Genomic DNA, 22482 nt, shown 5'->3' with positions numbered 1-22482 from the left:
TCTGATCTCTTTCCCTGATGAATCTCTTCATTGTCTGTATTGTTACAGACACAATTCAAGATTCTTCAGCTCTGGTTTCTTTTCAAAATAAGATAGGGATGATGATTTATTACTTGTATGATGTTAGGCCTAAAAGCCCTTTCCTGGGCTCTTACTCAGTTGTTCTAGGAGCTGTATAAAACCAGAACAAAGGCAATGTGCATGCATATTGTGTACTTTTTAACTGGTTATTCTAGAAATGCAAGAATTCTTCTTAACTGTGAGACAAATTCTTTTCTGCTCAACTCCATTTACTCTATACCAGGGTTGAAAAATCTGACCGATTTCATTTAACAGTAGATGCTCTTTATGCTGTCCTTGATAACTTCAGTGCTGAGAACAAATTAAATGAGAGCTTGCCTGTTGCAAGAGGTTGCATTTCAGAGGATAACTTGATAATTAATTTTTCCTGAAAAGGACGCTATGTCTTAGTTATTTCCCTTGCAAGAAATTCTGGTTCCTCAAAGTCTGGTCTGCTGCTTAGGTAAGTTCAGGTTTCACAGGAGAACAAAAGACCGGGCATTGGGATGTCACAAGAAGATTTTGCAGGGGCTTAATGTAGTGTGAGCCAATTTAGCAAATATTATTTGATTTATTTTTCACAGCTAGCTTTCTAAGGCGGAATTAATTTTTAGTCTAACCTGTTTCTAGCAATTTTTGCTTGTATAGAACTTTCCAGTTACTTGGAAGCTTTTTCTGCTGATAATCTTTATGCTGATAAACAAAAATAAATGCTAGAAGACAGCAGAGCTCCTAGAGAGCCATCTTGCTTATATAGCTGTTCCTTCCCTGGGTATCTGCCACCGCCTCCAGGGAGGAGGATGCAATGAAACCGTAGACGCTCCTTTGAGGGATTCTCACTGAGCTGTTGACAAGTTCTTCATGGGCTGTGGACAATATACTACTATGCACTTGTGTCACACCACAGGGCCTCCCATTGACGCTTATCCTTTTCGTTTGGCCTCTGACCTCTGCTGCTTGCCACTTAGCGAAGCGGCAGTTCAGAAAAGAAAGCAAAAGTCAGGCCAAAGTAGCTTTCATTTACCTTGCATAGCCTAGCTTGTACTTCTTGCTGTTTTTCAAATTACTAATAATTAATACAGATCCTATATATTTTTCTCATTTTGAAATAAAACTCTTTCTTGAGTATAAATGGACAAAATAGCATTGTTTCCCTGCTACCCAGATGCATGAATTTTCACTCTGACATCATCATTTTCTGCTTCCTTTTTTTATTTTATTTTTTTTTTATCAGAGGTAATCCAGAACCAACCCCAGAGAGTTAAAAAATGTACAAATGCAAATTTACAGGTTTGGTCCCTCTGCAGTTTCTAACTTTCACACGTGTTAGTGATCTGTACTTGGGCTTACTGAGCTGAAAGCAGAATGTCATGTCTAAGTACAGTTTAGACAATCCATGCAGCAATGATTTTGAATGTGAGTATCTCATTCATTTGGGTAATTAAAACACTCCATTACAATTGTTCAGTATATAAATGTCGATCTTTGAAATCTGGAATGGAAATAATTGTATTATTCTGGATCTGTGACCGTAGAGCTACGGCACCCCAACTCTTCGCACAGTGATATCAAAGAATAACTTCAATGGCCTCCAAGTCTATTAATTTAATTACTGGATTACAGGAATGCTGAAAACCCTCTTTAACCAGGATTCTGTTGTGTCAAGGTGGTGTACAAAATCAGAATGAAAAATGACCTCTCTTGACATGGGGTTGGAAAATAACCCAACAAGTCTCCCCTATACTCCTCCTCCCACTGATTTTGGAAGTGGTCATCAAATGAAAGGGTCAGAGCTAGAGGGAGAGAAGATGGTGATTTAATTAGAGATCTAAGGGATCTTTTTTTCCCCCCAGCATGTAGTATTGTAATTCAGCACCTTTCCAGTGACAGCTATTGATGTGTGATGATTACAGGCAGCCGAGAAACTGGCCTGTAGGTCCACTTTTCTAGACTTACGATGGCAGAGACAGAACCCTTTGCTTTTAAGAATTAGCAGTTTGCTCACTTTGTTGACAGTTAAACTGATCTAGGGAAAAGATTCAGTGAAAATGAAATTAGATTAAATATATAGAAAGGATAGCTGGAAAGGCAAAGCAAATGTTAAAAATGGACAGTGGTTGTTTACAAAGCAGACAAAACTTTGAAAATACGCTCAAGAGATTTAGGAGTATAGACTTTATTAAAAGTCTATCAAAAGTCTATCAAAATAGCCTTTACCTATTCTAAACACCACATAGAGTTTTGAGTGTTTTCCCTATTATTTGTACTTCAGTTTAACAAAAAGAAAACCTATTTAAAATGTTTAGTTTTGAAGTTTAAGATGCAGAACTTTGAGTGGGAAATGATTAATTTAGCTTTAAAGATGTTTACTTACTAAATCTTTGGTTTTGATCAGAGCTTTCAGTTTTACCTAGTGCTGCTGAAGTCAAAGTATTACTTGAGAAATTATGCTTTCTTTCATTCGTTCAAAAAAGAAAATAAGATTCTGACTCTTAACTGGCTGGAAGAGCTCATGATTTAAAAAGCTATCTTGTATGTGAGGGTGGAGAGATGTCTGATCTGTGATTTTTTAAAATTATTTTTAATACTTGCTTTTGGCAGGAGCATTACGAAAAATGACAAACAAAAAGTTTCTTAGTGATGATTAAACATCAAGGCACTAGTGGTGAAAGGAAGCTGCTGGATATCTTAACAATTTAAGTTAATGCTGTAATCAAGTTGCCTTCATTTGCTCCTTTGTTTTGTTAGGATAGAAATAGTGGACCACGCTCAGCTGTTAATCCTTTTGCATGCCTCCCAATGAACTAAGAAGGTGGCCCTTGCTTAAAACAGATAGACAACCATCAGACCACTAAGGCAGCCAGTTGTAGCTTCATTCACAGTGGTGCTGAGTGGATACCAAGCGTTGGCAGGATCAGGGCCAATATTTATAACTTCAGTCTACTGCATAGCTCTTTTTCAGTTCTTGATTCTTAACAGGTGCTCTCCCCCTGCCCAGTGCTCTGCAGACTGTGGAAGCAATTGAAGGTATTATGGTTAGACGCTAAATACATCATGAAGATTAACTTGATAAATGATCAATTCTGGCCTCATGCTTGAAATTTAAGTCAATTGTCTGGATGAAATGTGTAAATCCCTGTATAACAGACATTTATCTCTTTCCAGACTTTTCAGTGCTCTGCACAAGATGAAAGCAAGCAAGTGGATAATCTTTTCTGGAGGTGATTCTGTATTTTTTTTCTTTCACTAGGAATAATTTCCTGGGTGTGGTGTCCAGCTGTGTGCATACAGCGTATGTCAACATTAAGGGACACAGGTACTTTGGCGAGTGTTTCTGCTGGTGAAGCTCTGAATAACCTAGGATCTGATAGACATCCCAGGTAGAAAATGGGATCTTCCCTTCCAAGCATTCCTGCCAATGTCCTACTGGTCACATCCCTGTGCTTGGGGCTTGCCCCTGAGAAAAGTGATGGGAGTGTTTATTCTTCCTAATAGCCTGCAGGAATTGTGCTGCATATGCTTTAATGGGAATATTCTCTTTTTCTCTTACCTCTTTCCCTTCCCCCCTCTCTCCTGACCCTAGCTTCTCCCCTTCTTTTACCTTTTCTGAATGGATTGTACATTTTCTAAGTTTAACGCTTGCTTATTTTCTCGGTGTTCCCTAAGCTGCACAGCTGAAGTATTACAGGCCGGTCATCAAAGCACCTTTAAAAAGGGAGCTGTCAGGAATTCATGTGTGTATGAAGTATATGTCTTTGCACAGCAATTTTTGTGGGTTATCAGAGCAAAATATGTCTTGCTTTGACAGTGGTCCCATCATAAGCTCTTACCTTCAGGAATTCAACCTCCTACTTTTACAACCTATTCATAGTCCCTTTGGAAATTTTAAACACAGCATGTTAGGATGTTGGTTAACAGCAAATAAACCTGTGCGCTGACCTGCCCATGTGCTAATAATAAGTCACGAGCCTGCTTTTTAAGAAACTCTGTCACAAACGGTGGTTGAAAAAATAAATGAACGACCGAATTCCTACAGATAAGACCATCCAGATGGGACTGCTGGGGAGTAGGTTAATGATTTGGCCCTGCGGCCTTGACAGTCTTCCTTCAAAAAAAGGGGCACATGTTGTTCAGACGAGCCCATGGCCTCTATTTTCCAAAGGTGAAATTTACCATGGAGTGAAGGGCCAGCAAAAGGTCTCTGCCTCAGGCTCGCATGGGGCTTGACTGATAGATAAGGCTTGTGCTGGCAAACCTCATTTTTAGGGAGTAAACTAGCCCTTTTGGTGAGTTCCTGAAGAGCAAGCAAGCCTAGGCGTGAACACTTTGTACAGGCTTTTGATACGCTCCTGGTCCTTAAGGGTTTGCAGAGAGCCATGTGTTTATGGGTTAGATAGGGGATGTATGATTATCTTGCTTATACCTTTTAATGAGTGTGCATAAAGACTGCGTATGTGGGAAATACGCCATCATTTTCTGCAAGAATTGGATGGCTTTAATTTCTAGCTTTGTTTTTTTGTTATATCACTATAGTAATTAGTTCCACTTTTCCATAATACTAATCAGTTCAGCATTTTCTGAAAGGACTTTTTGTACTGCAGAAATTACTTCCATTTGCATGGAATGTTGGATTTGCTTAAAATAAGAAATGATGTTTTTGGCCAGTGGACACACCAGATATTAGGTACCTTTTTGGGGGGGTGGGAGGTGGCTAAAGAATAATACCAACAGAAACAACAACGATATGCAGCTATTATCTCTATTGCAATAGCATTTCAGTTTCTGCGGGTATGTGGTGGCTCTGTTGCTTTATGTCTTGGACAAAAACATAGCATGGATAAGAACAACTAAACTCCTTGGTCTTTGGAGTTGCTTCCTCTTTTGGCTGATGGACAATTTACAGAGTTAGTTCCATGATTTCTGGTGTCTCAAGAGTGCATTAGAGTTTCACAGCAGGAGATTTGTAAAAGGGAAAGGAATGGTGTACAGGGAATTAAAAGGTCTGTAAAACTAGAGGCTCGCTCTCCTGTGAGGAGTGATCTTGTCTAAATCAATAAACGTCCATGGTCTGTGTTTTTCAGCTGTGATTATTAGGACTGTGTGTTCAGTCAGTGCGCTCTGAGCAGAGCCAATATTGGCTTAATAACACAAAAAAATGTATTTACAGCTATTTGTCCAAATTCTGAATAACTGTTCCTTTTGTTCTCTGTCCTTTGCTATTCCCAAACCATAATGCAAACAGGTTTTGGCTCTAAGTCCAGTGAAGTATTTCTAAGCATGCTTAACTCCAGGCACATGACTACTCCAGTTAACATTTGTAAGACTTTCTACAGACTTAAAGGTAAGCACATGCTTAAATGGTTTGCTAACTCCAAATCTCATTTTTCCTGAGTATTTCGGAGAATGTTATTTTTAATGACTGTGCCACGCACAATAAAAGATGTTCTTGAATAAAGATCATTATTATCTGTCATTCATTTTCCATTATCCTATATTCATTGTTACCTATGCTCCTGCTGAACTGTTTATCTTGGATCAAAAACTGTAGTAAAGAGACATCAATGAAAAGTTGCACTTGGATATAACAAGTAATCAAAGCCAATGACTGAGCAAAATGCTTAGAAGTCCCAAGATTTCTTTTGCAGAAATGCTATGTAAACATGTGGAAAAAAGAAATATAGCTAAAGAATAGGAAAGCAGGAAAGAAGTGGCTATGTATATGTTTTTACTGCAAAAGGGTATTTTTTTTACTGCAGAGTAACTGGTGCCTGCTAAGCCTTACCCTGCAAGGTCCTACAGGCATTACGGATTTCTACCACACGGTAGCTAAGTAGGCTTAACTCTCTTGCAGTCAGCAGTGACTGACTTTGCCTACTTCGATCTCTTAGAAAAACTATAGTGCTTAGCTTCTGCTAAGTGGGATAGCTAATAGCTAACTTTTAATACTGTAAACTTATGCAACTACCACAGCAAAACCAGACTAATATTGGCAGTGAAGGGAAGACCTATCTTCATTTACAATAATTATTAAATCAGTTCTAATTCCAGGGCAGAACTAGGGAAATGAAATTCACAGGTATTAGGCAAAGATACAGTCACAGCTGAATTCTTAAAAGTAAGAACATGAAACAGAAAACCAACTAGCTGGTTATGAGGAGGACATGTTGTTTATGAGCTGTTCGGTTACATTTTCTGCTGATCCATCTGCCTGTGGAAATCCTTTGCCATCCCTTGAAGACTAAAATATCGTTCTGAAGATAGAGGCAGGATTCAAGCAGTACCATTCTCCCTAGATATCTTCTGATGAGGTGTCAGCTTCCTTTTGGCAGAGTCTGGAAGATAGATAAGGGACTGTGGTTACAGGCACAAAGGGCTTTTATGACAAGGTGAGAAAGAAAAAGTTTCAGATTAACAGGAATTTGTATCTTTATTGTGCTTTTAACTTCAGTTTCAAATCTTAAAACAGATTTTTGCTGGTACATGAACTCAGTGAACTAATGTCCTATTGCATTTTAATTTCATCACTCTAGCTCTCTGACTTCAAAGCCCGCTCCAAGTCTAGAGAAAAGTTCACAATCCGCTTGATTTGGCTACAGAAATGTGGGTTTATTGTATGTGGTCACAAAACAGGGAAAGATCTTGAAATAGATCAGCCAAGAATAAAAAAAGTCTACTATATATTTTGAAAGATCCATTGTATTTGTACCTGAATAATGAATAATCCTAACTAGCTCTTCACTGTTAAAGTAAGGACTACTAATTTTTAGGGAAACAAATAGAATAAGCCTCAGAGGTAGGTGTTTAAACTAACTGAAAATAAAATTAAGTAAATCAGTAAAACAAATATAAAAAACTGCAGCATGTATTTCTTTGCTCTCCCTAACCCTCTCTTCCATTGTTGTCTTATTCTTTTGTTTTGTTCATCCAAAAAAGTTTTTAGATTTGCAAATCTGTTCCGCAAATTCAAGTTTTGGAGCTTTAAAATTGCGACCTGCCAAAGTTCACTCTAAGCCAGAGGGATATAACACATTCCGTAAAATTGTTAAGACTGTCCATCAGATCAGATGGAAATCTAATAAGTGCAGTGGTATCTCACCACTTAGGAATCATACTTAGCATTTTGTGCAGCCATCCTTTGAGACAAAAGTCACTGGTGTGTGAATTCAATTATTTCACATACATAAAACTTTCCAAATCACTCCTGAGTTCCTATGTTTTAGGTGTACCCATATCTGTTATGTTACTTCAGGGAGTGTCAACTGTTCCTTGTCTTTGTGGGAAATGAGATCAAAAAGAAATGATTTGGTTCATTGGAAAAGGACAGTTAGAGAGAGTGGAGCTGCTGAAAATTCATGAGGGTAGATTTTAAATTCCCTTTCTCTAGGTTGTTGAAAGAATCCATGCAGACTGGGGAAATGGTGTTATTACTACCGCTGCACCGTACAGAAGCTGCAGAGCAGAAATCAGCAAAGAATATTGAGGAGAAGACCCCAGGTTTTGCCCTGAACATTTCTCAGAAGTGGTAAGAAATTCAGGTCACTGTCTTCATCACTAGAAACTCGATGGGTCCAAATATAGCGACTGATTCAGGTAATAAGCCAGGTGCAAATATTGTTCTTATGGTGGTCTGTCAGATCTATCAGTCCATTCTCATTTACAGCGGAGCTCTCTGTACAGTAACAATAATTTGGCCTCTGGTGCATTAGGACAACTACTACAACGAGGCAAGTAGTGGCCAATACTGAACATACCTGAACTCTGGTTCTGGATGTGCGTATCAGTCCACAGACCCATCTCCATCAGAATCTGCAAAGGAAGATAAGTGGTCCAGTACTGAAAAATGCCACTTCTCTTTGTGGTCCAGCGGAACTGCTGGGTACTCAAATGTTTTTCAGAGCAGGACATTTAGAAGCATAAAAATAGATGCAGTGCCTAACTTTAGGTGCTTACTTCAAAAGTCTTGGTAGTCCTTATTTGGGCAAAACAAATATCAACTTCTTTGGAGTTTTCATGATGTGAAGGCTGCTGAATAGTCATATAGCTATTTTTTCGTTTACTCAAAAGCGATTTCTTTATTTCTGCTATATCTTAGTGTATAATATTATCATTCAATGGCAGATGAATATATAAACAATCCTAGGTTGGTGTAAAACAGCAGCATCCATCAGGAGTCTGGCCCTGTGCGCTCACTTGCATTATCTGAATTTCTCTAACTTTTCCTTTTCTGTGTACTACATGAAGTCTTTGCTCCTCTCATATCTGTGCAAGGAGATTTATTTGGCAGTAAAAATGTCCACTTAAATTGAAAGTTCAGTTATTTACTTTATAGAAGTGAATAGCCTTCAATAAATCAGTCTTTCTTTCACTTTCCTATTGTTATTTATTGTTTACATTACTGTAACAGACATGTCTCCTGTAAAGCCTTTCATCTTTAATCCACCAAAGGGGGGAAAATGTGATGTTGAAGTACAATTGAAGCAAAGGAACAGCCAGACCTCTGAATTTTATTCCCCACCAATGGGCAAGGGGCTGCTCTCTGCGTTGTCATTCAGTATCAGAAAAAAGCAGTTTTAATTTGCTTTTTGAGGCAAGAATTATTGCCTCTTTAAAGGGGTGCTGAGGGCCTAGAAGAGAAGGACAAGGGTCTCTGAGAGGGATGTGTGGCTGCTGCCACAGAGGAAATGGCAGAAAGTAGGCAGTGTGCTGCAGTAAAAACGCTGTATAAGCCTCCTAGAAAGTTAGGAATACCTTGTGTAAAAATCCAGATACCTATCTGTAAGCCTAGACACCTATGTGCTTTAAAAACATGACTCTAAAGTGTCTTCTGGGAGGAGGATTTAGGTCCCTGGTCACAGGTGAATGCCCTGTCCCTCGGAATGCTCCGGCGTGGTGCGGGAATGGTGAATCCCAACTCAGTAAGGAGTTGCTCTTAGGTAGAACGTAAATGATATTCATTTTGTATGCTTTCTGATTTGTGCATTGGAGATGGTAACTCTGCTCCAATACAGACATTTATTATATGATTTAAGTGCATTCTTATTTAACCCTGTTGATGTCTTGGCTGACTTCATCCCTTCTGTAGAAGTTTCACCTCTTTGTCTACACTTATTTACTGCTTGTACTGCTGAAAATCATTCAAGGGCACCAGTGATTGAAAGAACCTTACTAAACGTGTTCTAAAGAAAAGCAGGACAAATCTGTAAAATTGGTTGCAAAATGTACTTATCAGCATGTGCTGTAGTATGGTATGTACTCAGTGTCATGTGGCAAGAATCCCCGGTCTGTCTCTGCAGCTCTTCCTTATGTTAAAATTGCTTTCCACCCTGATGTTATTTCTGTCTTTATTTTTGGCAGCAGGATTAACAAGTTTAAATTTTGAAAGGCGGGGAACGAGAGAGATACTGCTTGGCAAAGGGGTCAGAAAGGACAGGCTAGCTGAAAGCAGTCGGGGCTGCTAATGCATTCCTCTTCCGTCTCCTTGCGGGGCAGAGGAAGGCGAAGTCCTACATGGAGCCCAGAGGTCCCTTCCCCCCACTTTCATCTCAACCACCCTATAAGCTTTGTGTCAAAGGCAACCTCTTCCTGCTGGAGGACGACTGGATACGATTCCTTTCAGAGGCTGTCAGCGCTCCTCCTGTAACTGCCCTGTGGAGATGCTGTTGAGTGACATGAAACACTTTTTCTCCTGACAGGATTAGCGAACCATCTCTCCACACTGCCCTGCTTCCCCCTCTGCCTCCACCAGCTCTCTGTATCTGGCTGAAGAGGCATGCTTGGGTCTTGGATAGCAAAATAGCATTGGGTCACTTGTCCCCCATTTGCTACTGAGAGAGGAACTCTGTTATTAGAGGAAACTTTCACTCTTCACACAGCAAATTAACCCAGTTTTGGAGCAAGAACGGGAATTGTTAGTCTATGTCCATTTCTTTTGTGTCTCTCCATTTAGATCTTGTGGAAGCATAGGGATTGTCGAGCGTTATGCCCAGTTCGCGGTCCTTCCAGATGAGTTCCTGCTCTGACCACAGTCTCATCAGGTGTTCTGTAGGAGGGTTAGCCTGTCCCAGCAGAAATGCCATGACTTATCTCTGGTGATGGAAAACTTCCCTCTTTCTGGGAAGATATATGATAAAAATCTTGCCAATGGGACTCCCAAAATCAGGGTTTTTATTCTGGGTGTTCATTTGGCTCCTTGAGTAACAGTGTAAGATGGACAGAGAGATGTTTTTTTAGGCACTCTAGTGGGTGATCAGTCTATTTGGGTGATGAGTTTGCTGGAGGGAATCAAGAAATTGGTACTAACTTGCCTCTCCCCTATGGCAACTATGTGCCATAGTTGATACTGGGTTATCCTGTCCCTCTTTCCATTGTCCCCTTGACCAGTTTGTACTCTCCATTATTATTTGGCTACATTGGGTTACTCAAGCAGGTCTTATCTTTCATTTGACTACTTTCCGTTCATCCCAAAGTTACTGTGCCTGTTTTGAATGAATGCCTTGCCTGTGCTTCTGTTAACTTATGCTAACTAAAACATGCCAGCCAGGTCTTCAAAGACCAATTATCTTGCATTTAAATGTATACTTTTCTCATTGCCAAAATATAGACGCAAATATGTATGAAAAAGTACATTTATTACATGACTACATAAAATAACTGGAAAGAAGCAGCACAATTTTTTTTCATTGCATATATAGTGGGGTTAGGATGTATTCAGCCAAGTATGTATTCAGATTATTCATTCAGCTTGCAGTAAGCATGTATATTGAAATCAATGTTGGGTCTGCTTATGGGTTGAATCTGGCTCTGCTAATTTACAATATTATGTTACTACATTACAATATGCTGTCATGTTCAAACCTTTGAATTTATTAAGCAGGATGTAATATGACAAATCTTTACAAATTACTCATTGTTTTGGTACTGGATGTTGGCAGTATTATCATTAACATAGCAAGCCAAATGACCCTTGCACGAGATTTTCCATGTTATTTTCCAAGCAGATGTCAATGCAAGAAACTAATCTCAGTTTATCTCAAATTATTGTACTTTCAGATGGTTATTCAATCCGTGAAGTATGGGACGGTCCATATTCACATTATCCCAAAGGAAGCCCTTTGAAAGAACTGTGACCTCTTTGCTCTTGAAGGTTAGAGGAAAGCGTTTTCTTCCGACTCTTTACAACTCTGCTTCCATATGCTGCCAACTCTACTAATCCTTTTGCCAAGGAAAAACAGCCCTTTCCTTTCTGTCCTATTCCACCTTTAATTTGTCCTGTTCAGATTTATTTCTGGAGAAGAGGGCTTGTTTCTCCTCTAAAGCAATCTTTTCTTGCAACAACCACTCAAGCATTATGGTCTTACCATGGCTTGACCCTTTTGGAAACACTGAAATGTGAAAAAGGGCACTTGGATCCCATGGTGATGAGCAGGCTTAAAAACACTTAGGTAGATCAAAAAGGCTGAGTTGCTGAGTTTTGTGGCTTCTGTTTGGATTTTTTGTTTCATTTAACCTGCAGTGTCAACAGAGCCAAAACTCTGAAAGGCATACCAGACAGGAAAAGCCAGTTGGGAAATGACCTGAAACTGTTGTTGGCACTGCATTTTAAAAGTGAGCCTTTTTATTGTCTGCAAAAGAGTGGCTGCAGATCACTATCCTTGTGTTATTATTAGCTGGTGCAATGCTGAGGTTACCTCTGAATAGTGGCATTTCATGTACAAAAAGAAAATCCAAGAAAACTCTCATTTCAGACCTGAAGTTTTTATTTTCCTATGGCAGGAATTTTTCTTCATCTGATTTTGAAGCCAAAGAAAAATTGTGTCACAGGGCCTGACTTTTCATCAGACACTTGAAATCAATTATAAGGCATGCTGAAAGGACTTCGAGACTGCGTCAGAGAATCCTGATTATTTTCTTGACACAAGTTTCCTATTGTCTAACTAGCATCACTGAGAAAAACAAAATGGTTGTCTGCTATGCAACAATTATGCCATAAAAAGAAAAAAAGGAATGGGAAAGGCAAAGGCATTATAAACCTACAAAGGAAACCAAATATAGAGTGACCTGTCTTGATCTTTACTATCAAGGCACCAAGAATGTGTTTCTTAATGTCCAATTCTAGCTAAATCTAATCTATACACTGTCTACCATATTCCCTCTAGGGAATGCAATGCCAAACGAGCACACAGTGTTCTCACATTAAAATCTTCCATCAGCATTGCTGTGGGCTGTGGGGGATATTAAGTCAGCCAGTCTCCTTGCTGCTTTAGCCTGAAAAAGAGGCCAAAGTTCAATAGTTTCATTAATTCATTCAGGAAGAGAGGAAAGTAAAAACAAACCAAGTATTTGTTTTCATTGATTGTCCAGGTTTCATTGATTGTCCAGACAACCAACTCACTTGGTTGTCTTTTTCTTTTTTCCCTTTCCCCTTTTTCCCCTTCTAGAAATCAAAGGGTTATGGAATTTTAATGTGCGCACTGAAGATACTGAAAATACTTAAATCATTCCATCACAGTCAAGTTTTCACTGAAAATTTTAGTTTTTGTTTTAAACTTCCTTTTGCTTCATTAGTTTATCAGACTGATAGTAATTTTTAAGCATAAACTCTTTATTTGGTTATGGTTCTTTATCCAATGAAACTTTACTAGTTTTCGTTTCTTACTAGGCACTGAACAAAGACTGCGTTTCAAGACTGCTGGCTGGTTTACAGAGCTCTGGCTGTATGAGATAGCTCCTTCTCTCTCAGAAAATGCAACCTCACGTAGCATAGAGCAATTAAGCTGTTGGGAAATCTGAGAAACCCTGTGGTCACAGGAGATGCAATCCTACATTGACTGCAAAACTCCCTGCCAGATGAAATAAAAATAGCTGTTAATTTCACCATGTTAGGAGCTAAGAGCGCATACAGGAGCCAAGCTCAAAAGCCATCCCTTTGTACAGGCTTTCCCCCAAATGTAAATGCAATCATGCTGTCAAATAAAAACAGAGGCAACAATTTTAATACAAGACACTGCTGTTGCACTTGTATAATCTGAAGAAATGCTTGGATTGAGACTGATGTGTACCAGTTTGAGTACCCCACTGGAAGCTCAGAGATCATATTCACTGTGCTAATACATGGTTCACCCTTACAAATGTATGAAAGTTACAGCAACGAGGCCAGAGAAATGAAAGATGGGGCCGGACCAGAAATATGGAGGATAGCAATAGATTACCTTGGTTAACTTGGTAGTTCAGGAGTTCACGAGAAGTTTGTGACTGCTGTTCTTTGTTTTTCTTCTGCAGAGCAATTTCCCTTGTTCTCTTCCGCCTCTTTCATGTTATTTATTTTCTAGTAACACTGACCTTCTGCATTGAAAAATAAAAAGCGTTTCCTCCTCAAAGAAGGACTCTTCCATGTGAAAAGATTTGTCTCGTGTGTGAGTTCACATTTTGTAAATATATTTTCTTGCAGGTTTTGCTGGCTTGTGCATAAAACTGTATTTTAGATTTTAGGTAAATGCTTCAAAAGTGCATGACTTGGAAGCCTACATCCCCTGGTTTTCATTAAGATCTGAATTAGTCTTTTAAGTCAGATTTGAAAATAAAGCTGAGGCTCATAAGTCACTTAGGTGCTCTTCAAATTTACTTTTAGGGTAAATCCTGAATGCATTTTTTTCCCTGTGTATTGTTAATAAAGATAGCCTAATGTTTAGCCAATGCTTGGCTGTGGAACAACAGAGTGTTGTGAGATGACCAAGCTCATTTCCTGAGCAGCATCTTTTTGTTTTCATAACAAGTCTTTATTTAACATTTCATTTAACAAGCCTTGTGGACTATCTCTTGATTAGATTCTGCATGTTTCCTGCCACTTGCATGAACTGAGAAATGTAACCTTAAAGCCAGAGCCAATATAAATATTTTTCCATGGAGTGATGTAACAACCAGCTTTTTGTTTCACAAAATTCAGACTTACTAGAAACTCTGAAATTTTCCTCCATTTTCAGTCTGTCCTGAAAAATCGTTTCAGGTGGTCGCTTATGTAAGTGAGGAAGCTGGGGATTTAGCATTGTAAGAAATTATTGCAGAATCACTATCAGAAAAAAAATGGTTAAACTTTCAGAAGGAAGGTTGGGATGTCAGTATTCTTAGGATTAAATTATAATCTGACCTAGGATAACCTGGGTGCATTGCACTTACATGTGTGTGTGAAGTAGGAGTCCCCTTGTATTATTTGTTCACTGTTCATATATTCATTGGTATGCAGACAAGTTATAAAAACCTTCATCTAATTTGCCTTGCAGTCAAAATCAACTAAAACTTTTTCCTCCCTGCATAATTCCTGGATTTAATTGCTAATTTGTGAGACTAAGTTTGTAGGGCCCATACTCTGCTCTTAGGTTTCGTGGTGGAAACCTGGAGTGACTTCAGCTGAATAAAGTTACTCTGCAAATGTGCTTGTGTGGAGACCAGCAGCTAGTCCAGAAGAAGAGAGTTATAGTGGGTATTTCTGGAGGGTCTGAATGAGATATTGTGGTTGATGGTAATATCAAGACCAAGAAAAAATGGAATTGGAGTTTAAGGGAGAAGTTTGTGCTATAGGCATACTTTTGGGGAAGAAGTCAGCTGAGATAGTCAAGACTAAAGATTGTCACCATGGGATATGCCCCTGAGAGGTTCAGCCAAAGGACTTGAATGTTGGAAGTTTTTCAGGTTTTTTTTTTTTCTTTTTTCTTTTTTCCCTCAACCAGTGTAAGATTAATTTATAGTCTTTGGGCAGGGGGGAAGTTGGGGGATGGGGTCAAATTGATGGCAAGCTGCCAAAATCTGCTTAACTTCTTTATCAAAAGAAAAATAAACTTTCATCTGCTTTTCTGATGTCTTTGAGTGTGAAAATGGGCGTGTTGCAAACCAAATGCATAAGCTGCTCTGCAGCAATGAATTTCAAATTCTTAAAGTTTATGGGACATTATTAAACCTGTAGTTATGGTGGTATGTTAGCAATTGCTGAGTTTTACTAGCTTTACTTGAGTTCACTTTAAAAAAATGAAAAATCTTGGTGAATTGCTGCTGCTCTTAGTTTCCAATGGTCAATGTTCAATTGCTGCTTGGATTTCTCTGCTGATTGTTTTGATTTGCTGCTCAAAGGCCAACATGTAATTCACTCAGTCTGGTTCCTGAGTCTGATTACGATTTTTATAGTGCCATCTCCCAGTCTCAGTCTTTATAGGTTTTTTTGATTGGTGTAGGGCCATTGCAGCTTGGTTTTCTATTGTGAACTTTCAGTGAGATGTGCCAGGTCTGCAAGATGGTCTTATTTTTTCCCCTTCTATCTGACTGTTGTGAAACTGCACTTCTTCAAGGACGCCAAAGCTCCCAAAATATTCTAATTTACTCTTTGGTATCCAAATTAATCATGGTCCTAATAAGTTCCCCAGTTATTGAATTTGCCTGGCTCTTCTGTCCATTTTCATAAAACTGTTCTTGTAAGACCCCATTAAATAAGACCCTATTTTCAGTCTCTTTAGCTTTGCCAGACTTTAACTGTTAGGTTTAAATTTTGTCAAGTATCTGCATCAAGCAGAATGTGTTTGCTTGGACAAAAAATACACCAACATATTCTAGCATTTTTCAGAGTAATGCAAAGGAAAAAAAATACAGTTTCATTTATATTTTGACTGTTAAGTATTAAAAAGATAAAAAAAGTATCTGTAGCCACGTGCTTTGAATCAGAGACCTGACAAAGCCCAAGGTTTGAGTACTTGGGCCAGAAATATATCTTTTGATATCTACCCTAAAAAAAACTTACCTTATTTGATGAGGTTATCATCTTTTTTTAGAAATCAGAATTCAAATATATTTTTCAGAAATGTTTTAGCTTATGAAGTCTGAATTATATGAAGCATTGACATTTCCTGGGTGTTGAAAATTTCAGGTTTGCTCAGCTATTACCAAGGTAATTTCTTCTTTGATACCATGTGGTAAAATGCTCTTGGATATCATATTGTGAAGCTACTAGGAGTACCATTGAAAATGCTAAGAAGTCAATTCCCAATTCCGATTTCTGGAAGATTTTAAGTAAGCATGGTAAAAAAGGAAAAAAATTCCATTGTCATATGCAGACACTTTCTCTTCACTCATGGTTAAGTTACTCATGGTGGATGTGGCAGGTTCGGTGGTGAAGGTGGCCTACAGCCGTGCAGTTGAAGATCCTGTCATGTAGGGAATACACCGGAAAGGCTGAATGAAAACACTGGAAAGGGACAGATAAGGATTTTCCTAAATGTTAAGTTTGTCACAGGCAAAATAGTCTTGACTTGGGGAATTTTACTTAATTTAATTTATTGCCAATTAACATAAACTTTTAATTACCGAATCAAGTATTGAGGAAAAAAAGACAATTAAAGGAACACTTAAGGAAACACCTTTCCTCCCCCTTCCCCAGGCTCGGCTTCAGTCCGACTCCTCTCCTCTTCCTTCCTGGCCTCAGCCTCCCCTGTCGCCACACGTGTTACCACAGCCTCCCAGTCCCCTCAGTGAGGTGACAGGTGGCACAGCAGGTTGGGATCACCGGCCTAAGGCCTTTCTGCTGCTCCTTACTTGTTTTCCTCTGCACCAGTGTGGGTGACCCATGGCTGCATTCCCTCAGGGGTGTCCCTGCTCAGGTATGGGGTGCCCACAGGCCACAGTCCCTCAGGGGTGTGCCCGCCCTGGTGTGGGGCGACCTAGTCCCATGGAGGTATCCCTCATCTGTCAGGGAGTGCCTCCTTCCGAGAGCATGTCTCCGGCCATGTCCCCAAGGATGACATCTTCCACGTGCCCCCTCCATTTTGTTTCCTTTTCTTGCTCAAAACACGTCCCTTCCTCACGTGTCTCCTGCCCCAGCGGCTGCTTTCTTTAACTACGTCTGAGCAGAGGTGCCGCGGGCTCCCCTGACAGGCTGTAGTTTTGGGGTGCGCACAGCGGTGTCGGAGTCACCAGGACCTTGTGGCGACCAGCCCCAGACCTCCTCCACGCAGGGCCCCTGCAGCCCCCTGCTACCCACCCCCTGCCATTTAGGGCCAGTAGAAATTTAGGAACGTCTTCTAACTTACCAGTTCTTGGCTTTACACCATAAATACATTTTTGGTAAATACAGGGCTTGTTATAAGTCTATTTTCAGAGCATCTGAATATGAACTTGTATAGTTGGGTCTGCTATTTGGAATTAGATTATGCTGAAGCAAAATGCTTTCATGCAGTAGCACTTTGTATCGTAACGATGGGCCAAGACACCTCATGACCAGGTGAGTGCTAATGAAGCTTGACATGATTAAATGTCCCTGAAAAATCCGAAGACGATTTGTTATAAAAGAAAATCCGAAGGCGTTTTTTTACAGGAATTCACGTTGCTCTTTCCTGATTGGGATCTTTCTTGGTATCAATCATCTGTTGAATAACTTGAGCTGAGAGCACTGTAGATGAGCATACCCTGAAATCTGAGTTTTAGAGAAGACATTCAGATTTGGTACATTTGGTAGAGAGCTGATTCATTAATATCTCTTGTGTTTCGCTACTGCATGGAATATTGCTTTACCAGATTTTTGATGCTTTTCTGCAAAAGTTACAGATAAAATTTTGAGGAGAAAAGGAGACATCAAATATCTTTTCCAGTATTTTCTGGTTCTGGGGCTGAAAAGCTGCTACGGCTAATTTATCCCTCTAAACATTAGGTGCTGCTAGTTGAAAACATGAGGAGAGAAGTAGGACAGCAGTGTCCAATAAAAGTATGGGTTTAGTGAAGATGTGAAAATACAGGACTGGCGGAAACAGGAGCGAATATTGTAATGTTTTCATCCTGCAACTTTGTTATGTTGATTTTTAAATACCGTTCTAATGAAAATGGTATCCCTGCTTATAGTTGAACTGCAGTCAGCTGCCTTTGTGCAAAACACCAATTGATATGAATGAGTTATGCCAGCAAGAAATAAAGATAGAATACGTTATTTGAAATCCATGCTTGTCAGATAAAAGGGGGAATAATTTATTAGGATTATATCTTACTGTACCTTTGAAAAAAAATACATTAAAAATACAAACAGTGAAGAGAAAAGCATTGGGTGAAGAAATATAGTTAAAAGAGCACATCTGTTTCAAATTCTTATTTGGGGCAAAAAATCCCCACATATGTTTTTATTTTAAATTTGCATGTGTGTTGTTATCCTTGTGTTAACTATTAGGTAAATAAAAGTATTGAGAATCCATTTTTCAGTGAAGTTTGGTTAGGAATATTTGTACACATTGTGAGAGAGATAATTTGAAAGGTAATTGAAGCTTTGTGAGGAACCAATTCCCTGCAGGTCCGTTAATTTAAAATACCTGCCTTTTGTGTACTAGTGTTGACCAAAGGCACTTATTTATTTTGGAAATGAAATAACTTTACCCTACAGTTTGTGTTTTTGACATGCCTTGCTAGAGTACAGCATAACACAGACCCATGTCACTGAGTTTGCTCCAGCCCAGCAAATACAGCTGCAGCAAGAACTGAACTGTAGAGGAAAACACAGTTGGTTTTGGTTAATGACGTACATGTATTCAGCCATGATTGGTTTAGATAGTGATTTTAGATACACTCTTGTAAAGTTAATAAGTTTTCTACTGAATAGATAGGGGGATCTCATGCTAATAAACCTAGCCATTTGGGCATAAGTAGGAGTGAAATTCCAGTGCCATTGAAATCTGTGGTAAAACCTCCATCAGTTTCCTTCAGTGGAACTTGTATTTTACCTTACAGCCATGGTATGGGTCTCCCAATCTCAGTCTGCACTTTTGTAAAGATTTGTGGTGAAAAAGTATTCACTTTATTTTATGTTGCAAGGTCCCTGACATTAGAAAAACTACTTGTGTGAGGGTCTAGAACCATCCTGTTTGGCTTTTGTCATCAAATTAAAGTGCCTAAATTAGGAGCCTTGACCCTTTTCAAGGCCAGCCAAGAGACATGGGGCAATTTATTCCACCTGGGATCTGATTCATTCTCTGGAGGGAGCTGCCCTGTGCTCTGCACAGGTGGGGTAAGCCAGGCTGGGGAGCTGCCCATTACTTCTGCACTTCCCTGGAGAGCACGAGATCCTCAGGTGTTCAAGGGGACATTGATCTGCTCTATCGCAGGCACTCTAAGGAACAGTCACTGGAATATCACAAAACAGAAGTCAAGGTGGGACTTTTGAAATTACCCCCCAGATAACTGGGCAGCATGAGCTTACCTCCTGATGTTAACTAGGAGAGTGCACAGGTAAGAAGGAGCTTTTACTCTGTGTTTTGCAGGAGCTAGAAACGCTGGGCTTTGAATAGAAATAACTTCATGGACTCAGTATGCTCCCTTCTTCGCTGCAGAAAAGTCAGTGGTTCAATATCGTTGCCTCTGCCGCTTTATTACTCCAAGAAATAGTCATAAAAAGTAGCAATAGAGTCATTAGAGAACTCTATTAAAACCATCACTGTGCCTCCAACTGCTGCAGGAAAAGAAAAAGGCTTCTGGACCAAAGTTTTCTATCCAAGATTTTTGCCCTCTGTAGAGACGAAGGAGGCTAAAAAAGAAATCCCTGTCTGTAGTTCTTGCCAAATAGGCATGGCTTCAGTGTTTGGACAGTCCCTCTCGGGAGATCAGGAATGGTTTGATGTAGAAAGATTTATGGGCACTTAAAACTTATAATGAAACTGTTATCTTTGCTCTCTCTCCTCTTTCTAAATCATATAAAGTCAGGTGGTATGTACTCACAGTAGAATTAATAACTGTCAAGTCAGGTATAAAGCAAAAAATATTCCTGACGAGTAGAAATTAGAGCTGAGGACGAAAACTGTCAGTGGAGAAGTGATTTTTGTGTTGTCTCCAATAGTAAGTAAGGTGCTGCTCTTGCAAATCATGCTCTATAAGAAGATCTTGTGCCAAGTCTCATTAACTTCAGCAGGAGCTTCATGAGAGCGTGGGGATCCTGCCTTTCAGAGCAATTTGTGTGTCTGAGGCCGAGTTGGAGAAAGAGCATTGTGTGTTGGAGGGCAAGGTGGGGAGCTGCTGGCAGAGGGAACTAAGCAGGAAGGAGTGAAGGGGAAAACAGGAAGGTAGTAATGCCATTACAATCAGAAGAGTTTTCTTGGGTTAAAAATCCCGCTAAAATACATTCGCTGTTCTATTTAAAAAATACAGCCTTAATAATCCTGGATTGCCAGGGATCAATCCTGCCTCCACTGAGGGCACTGAAGTCTGTTGGTTGGTTTTACAAGCCTGGGATTTCAGCCCCTGTCAGATCATTCACATATGTGTATTTCTGACTTGCACAAGGTTGCCAGAGCATTGCAGGGTTGGTTTATACCCTCCCTTGTTTTCAGGCTAAGATGAAAACATTCTGAAACCCAACTCAGAAAAAGTGAAATTCTGAAAGAAAACACAGAAGTTCCTGTTAAGTACTCTGGAGCTTATGTGGGATTATAAAAATTCTCCAAAGCTGGCTTGATAAATGTGGGAGACTGAGGATACATCACCCTATCTGTTTTTAGACTTTCCCTGCCTTTAACCACAAAAATTGCTGCTATGGTAATCATTGCAACTGATGCTCTTAGGAGTGCAAACACAGTTTGTCAGACCGAGGTATCCAGAGAGAGAAGGTGAGAATACATTGAAATCCACAGTTTCCCTTTTCTCCATGTATTTTCTTGTCCAAGAAAAATTTTCTTGTCTACTTTATTTTCTCCTACCCTGTTTAAGATCCTCAGTTAAAAACTTAGCTTACTTACTGTCAGGACTGGCCTGCTAATCTCATCCCCAGCTCAGTCCTACATTCTGTTTCACAGAGGCCAGCACTATCCGTGCCAGAGAAGGTTTCATGAGTCGCTGAGATAAGAGTTGCTGAAAAACCTGTCTTTAGGGTAAGTTTCTTTCCTCTCACCCCCTTTAATAAGAGTTTTGCTGATGTGGTGAAGTCTGAGTGCTTGTCATTAATAACAATTAAAAAATAGTGTCTACAGGTTTGAAAAGGCTGATTGAAAACAGGAGTATACGTGATTTTTGTGCATTCGAAGTTAATACATAATCTATTTTTGCTGTACTACAGTATAATATAAATTTGTTTTAAATAACTTTTTGTTACTTTCAGAGATTTGCTCTTTAAACTACCTTTTTTTTTTTCCCTGGTGGCTAAACACTTTTAACCTCCCTTTCCTAAATCTTATTCTGTCCTCCAAATACATGAGATCTCATTTTGAACACTTACTGTTCATTTTTATGATTGGTGTAAAAGAGAAGCATGGAATCCAGGTCACTCGGATTGAATCCATGGGAAAATGCCACTAAAAATTAATTTATGATGGATGAGAATGATGCTGAAAAGGCTGACTTAATTTGTTTCATTATGTTTGGAGAATGAAGCTGAAGGCTTGACAGCACCAAACTGAGGTGGGCACTGCAAAGCCCAGTTCTTGGCAATATTCAGTCACAGCTTTGTCCATGCATCTCTTTAATGATAGGTAATATGCTGCTCTTTGGTAACTCCTGAACAAAATCCTGAATTAATTTTGCACCCAGAGGAGAGTTCAAATCATCAGTGTGATGCTGTTGGTGGTGTTTATTTTTCAGAAACTTCAGTAGTGCAATGAAATTGCACCACAGGCTGGGGGAGGGAGAAACAGGAGAAATGGGGTAGCCAGAGTAGGAAAAGAGGATATTTCTTACCACTCTGTCCAAGGAAGAACGGAGATTGAGGGCTGAAGACTGGGTACTGCTTAACCTGTGAAAACCGCGTGTCCTTAGCAGGGATTTGTCCTTCCACAAACACAGTAACTGTTTAGTGCTTAGTGTGTGATGGTCTGCTGGTAACAAGAGGACGTCAGCAAATTCATTTCTCTTTGGGATCTGAATCATCTTTAAGCTTCTAAAATGGCGTAATTTCTCTTTTTATGCCATCATTGAATCAGATCAAGTATAAAGTACAATTTTTTTTTTTAACTAATATCAGAATAGCTCTCAGATATGTTATTGCAAAAACTTTTCATGAGCAGAAGCATTAAGTGCTGCCCCTCTCATTTGACTAATGAAGAGAATGACTAATGAAGTGAGAGTGCAAGAGTTCACACATAATTTCATTCTATTTGAATTTAAAAATGCTGAGCTACAAAAGTGCTAAGAATTTCCATTTGTGGAAGAAAGAGGAAGATGGCTATCAGAACAGAGCTCCTACTTCAAACTTATTGCAGTGATTTTCTTTAGCATTGCTTCTTTTGTTGTAGGAAAATGTAGAGCTTCTGAAAATATTTTTCCATTTTAAACAAAGGGAGCTGTGTTTCTGGGTTAGTGTATGCTGGTGCTGTCTGTGTCTTCATATGTGATCTTGACACTCTGGATCTATCACAAGAAAAACTGAGGGCTTGGCATCTAATTAATAATGATGGGAATCTACGTTCTTTGTCATCAAAACTCAGT

General features: G+C 39.4%; 1 protein-coding gene across 1 annotated transcript in view; it reads left to right on the top strand.

The window, feature by feature from the left end:
• Window positions 1-13421, top strand: part of LOC142080854 (uncharacterized) — a 59010-nt gene extending 45589 nt beyond the window's left edge. The window contains exons 9-12 of the mRNA XM_075146957.1: window positions 3311-3376; window positions 5303-5401; window positions 11110-11203; window positions 12719-13421. Coding sequence (XP_075003058.1) covers window positions 3311-3376; window positions 5303-5401; window positions 11110-11186 — 242 coding nt within the window. The 3' untranslated portion in view covers window positions 11187-11203; window positions 12719-13421. The remainder of the gene's footprint in view (window positions 1-3310; window positions 3377-5302; window positions 5402-11109; window positions 11204-12718) is intronic.
• The last annotated feature ends 9061 nt before the right edge of the window (window positions 13422-22482 follow it).

This window comes from Calonectris borealis, chromosome 3 (genome assembly GCF_964195595.1).
Source record: "Calonectris borealis chromosome 3, bCalBor7.hap1.2, whole genome shotgun sequence".
Classification (NCBI taxonomy): domain Eukaryota; kingdom Metazoa; phylum Chordata; class Aves; order Procellariiformes; family Procellariidae; genus Calonectris; species Calonectris borealis.
Note: the sequence above shows the minus strand (reverse complement) of the source record. Positions and strands in the feature narration are given on the sequence as shown.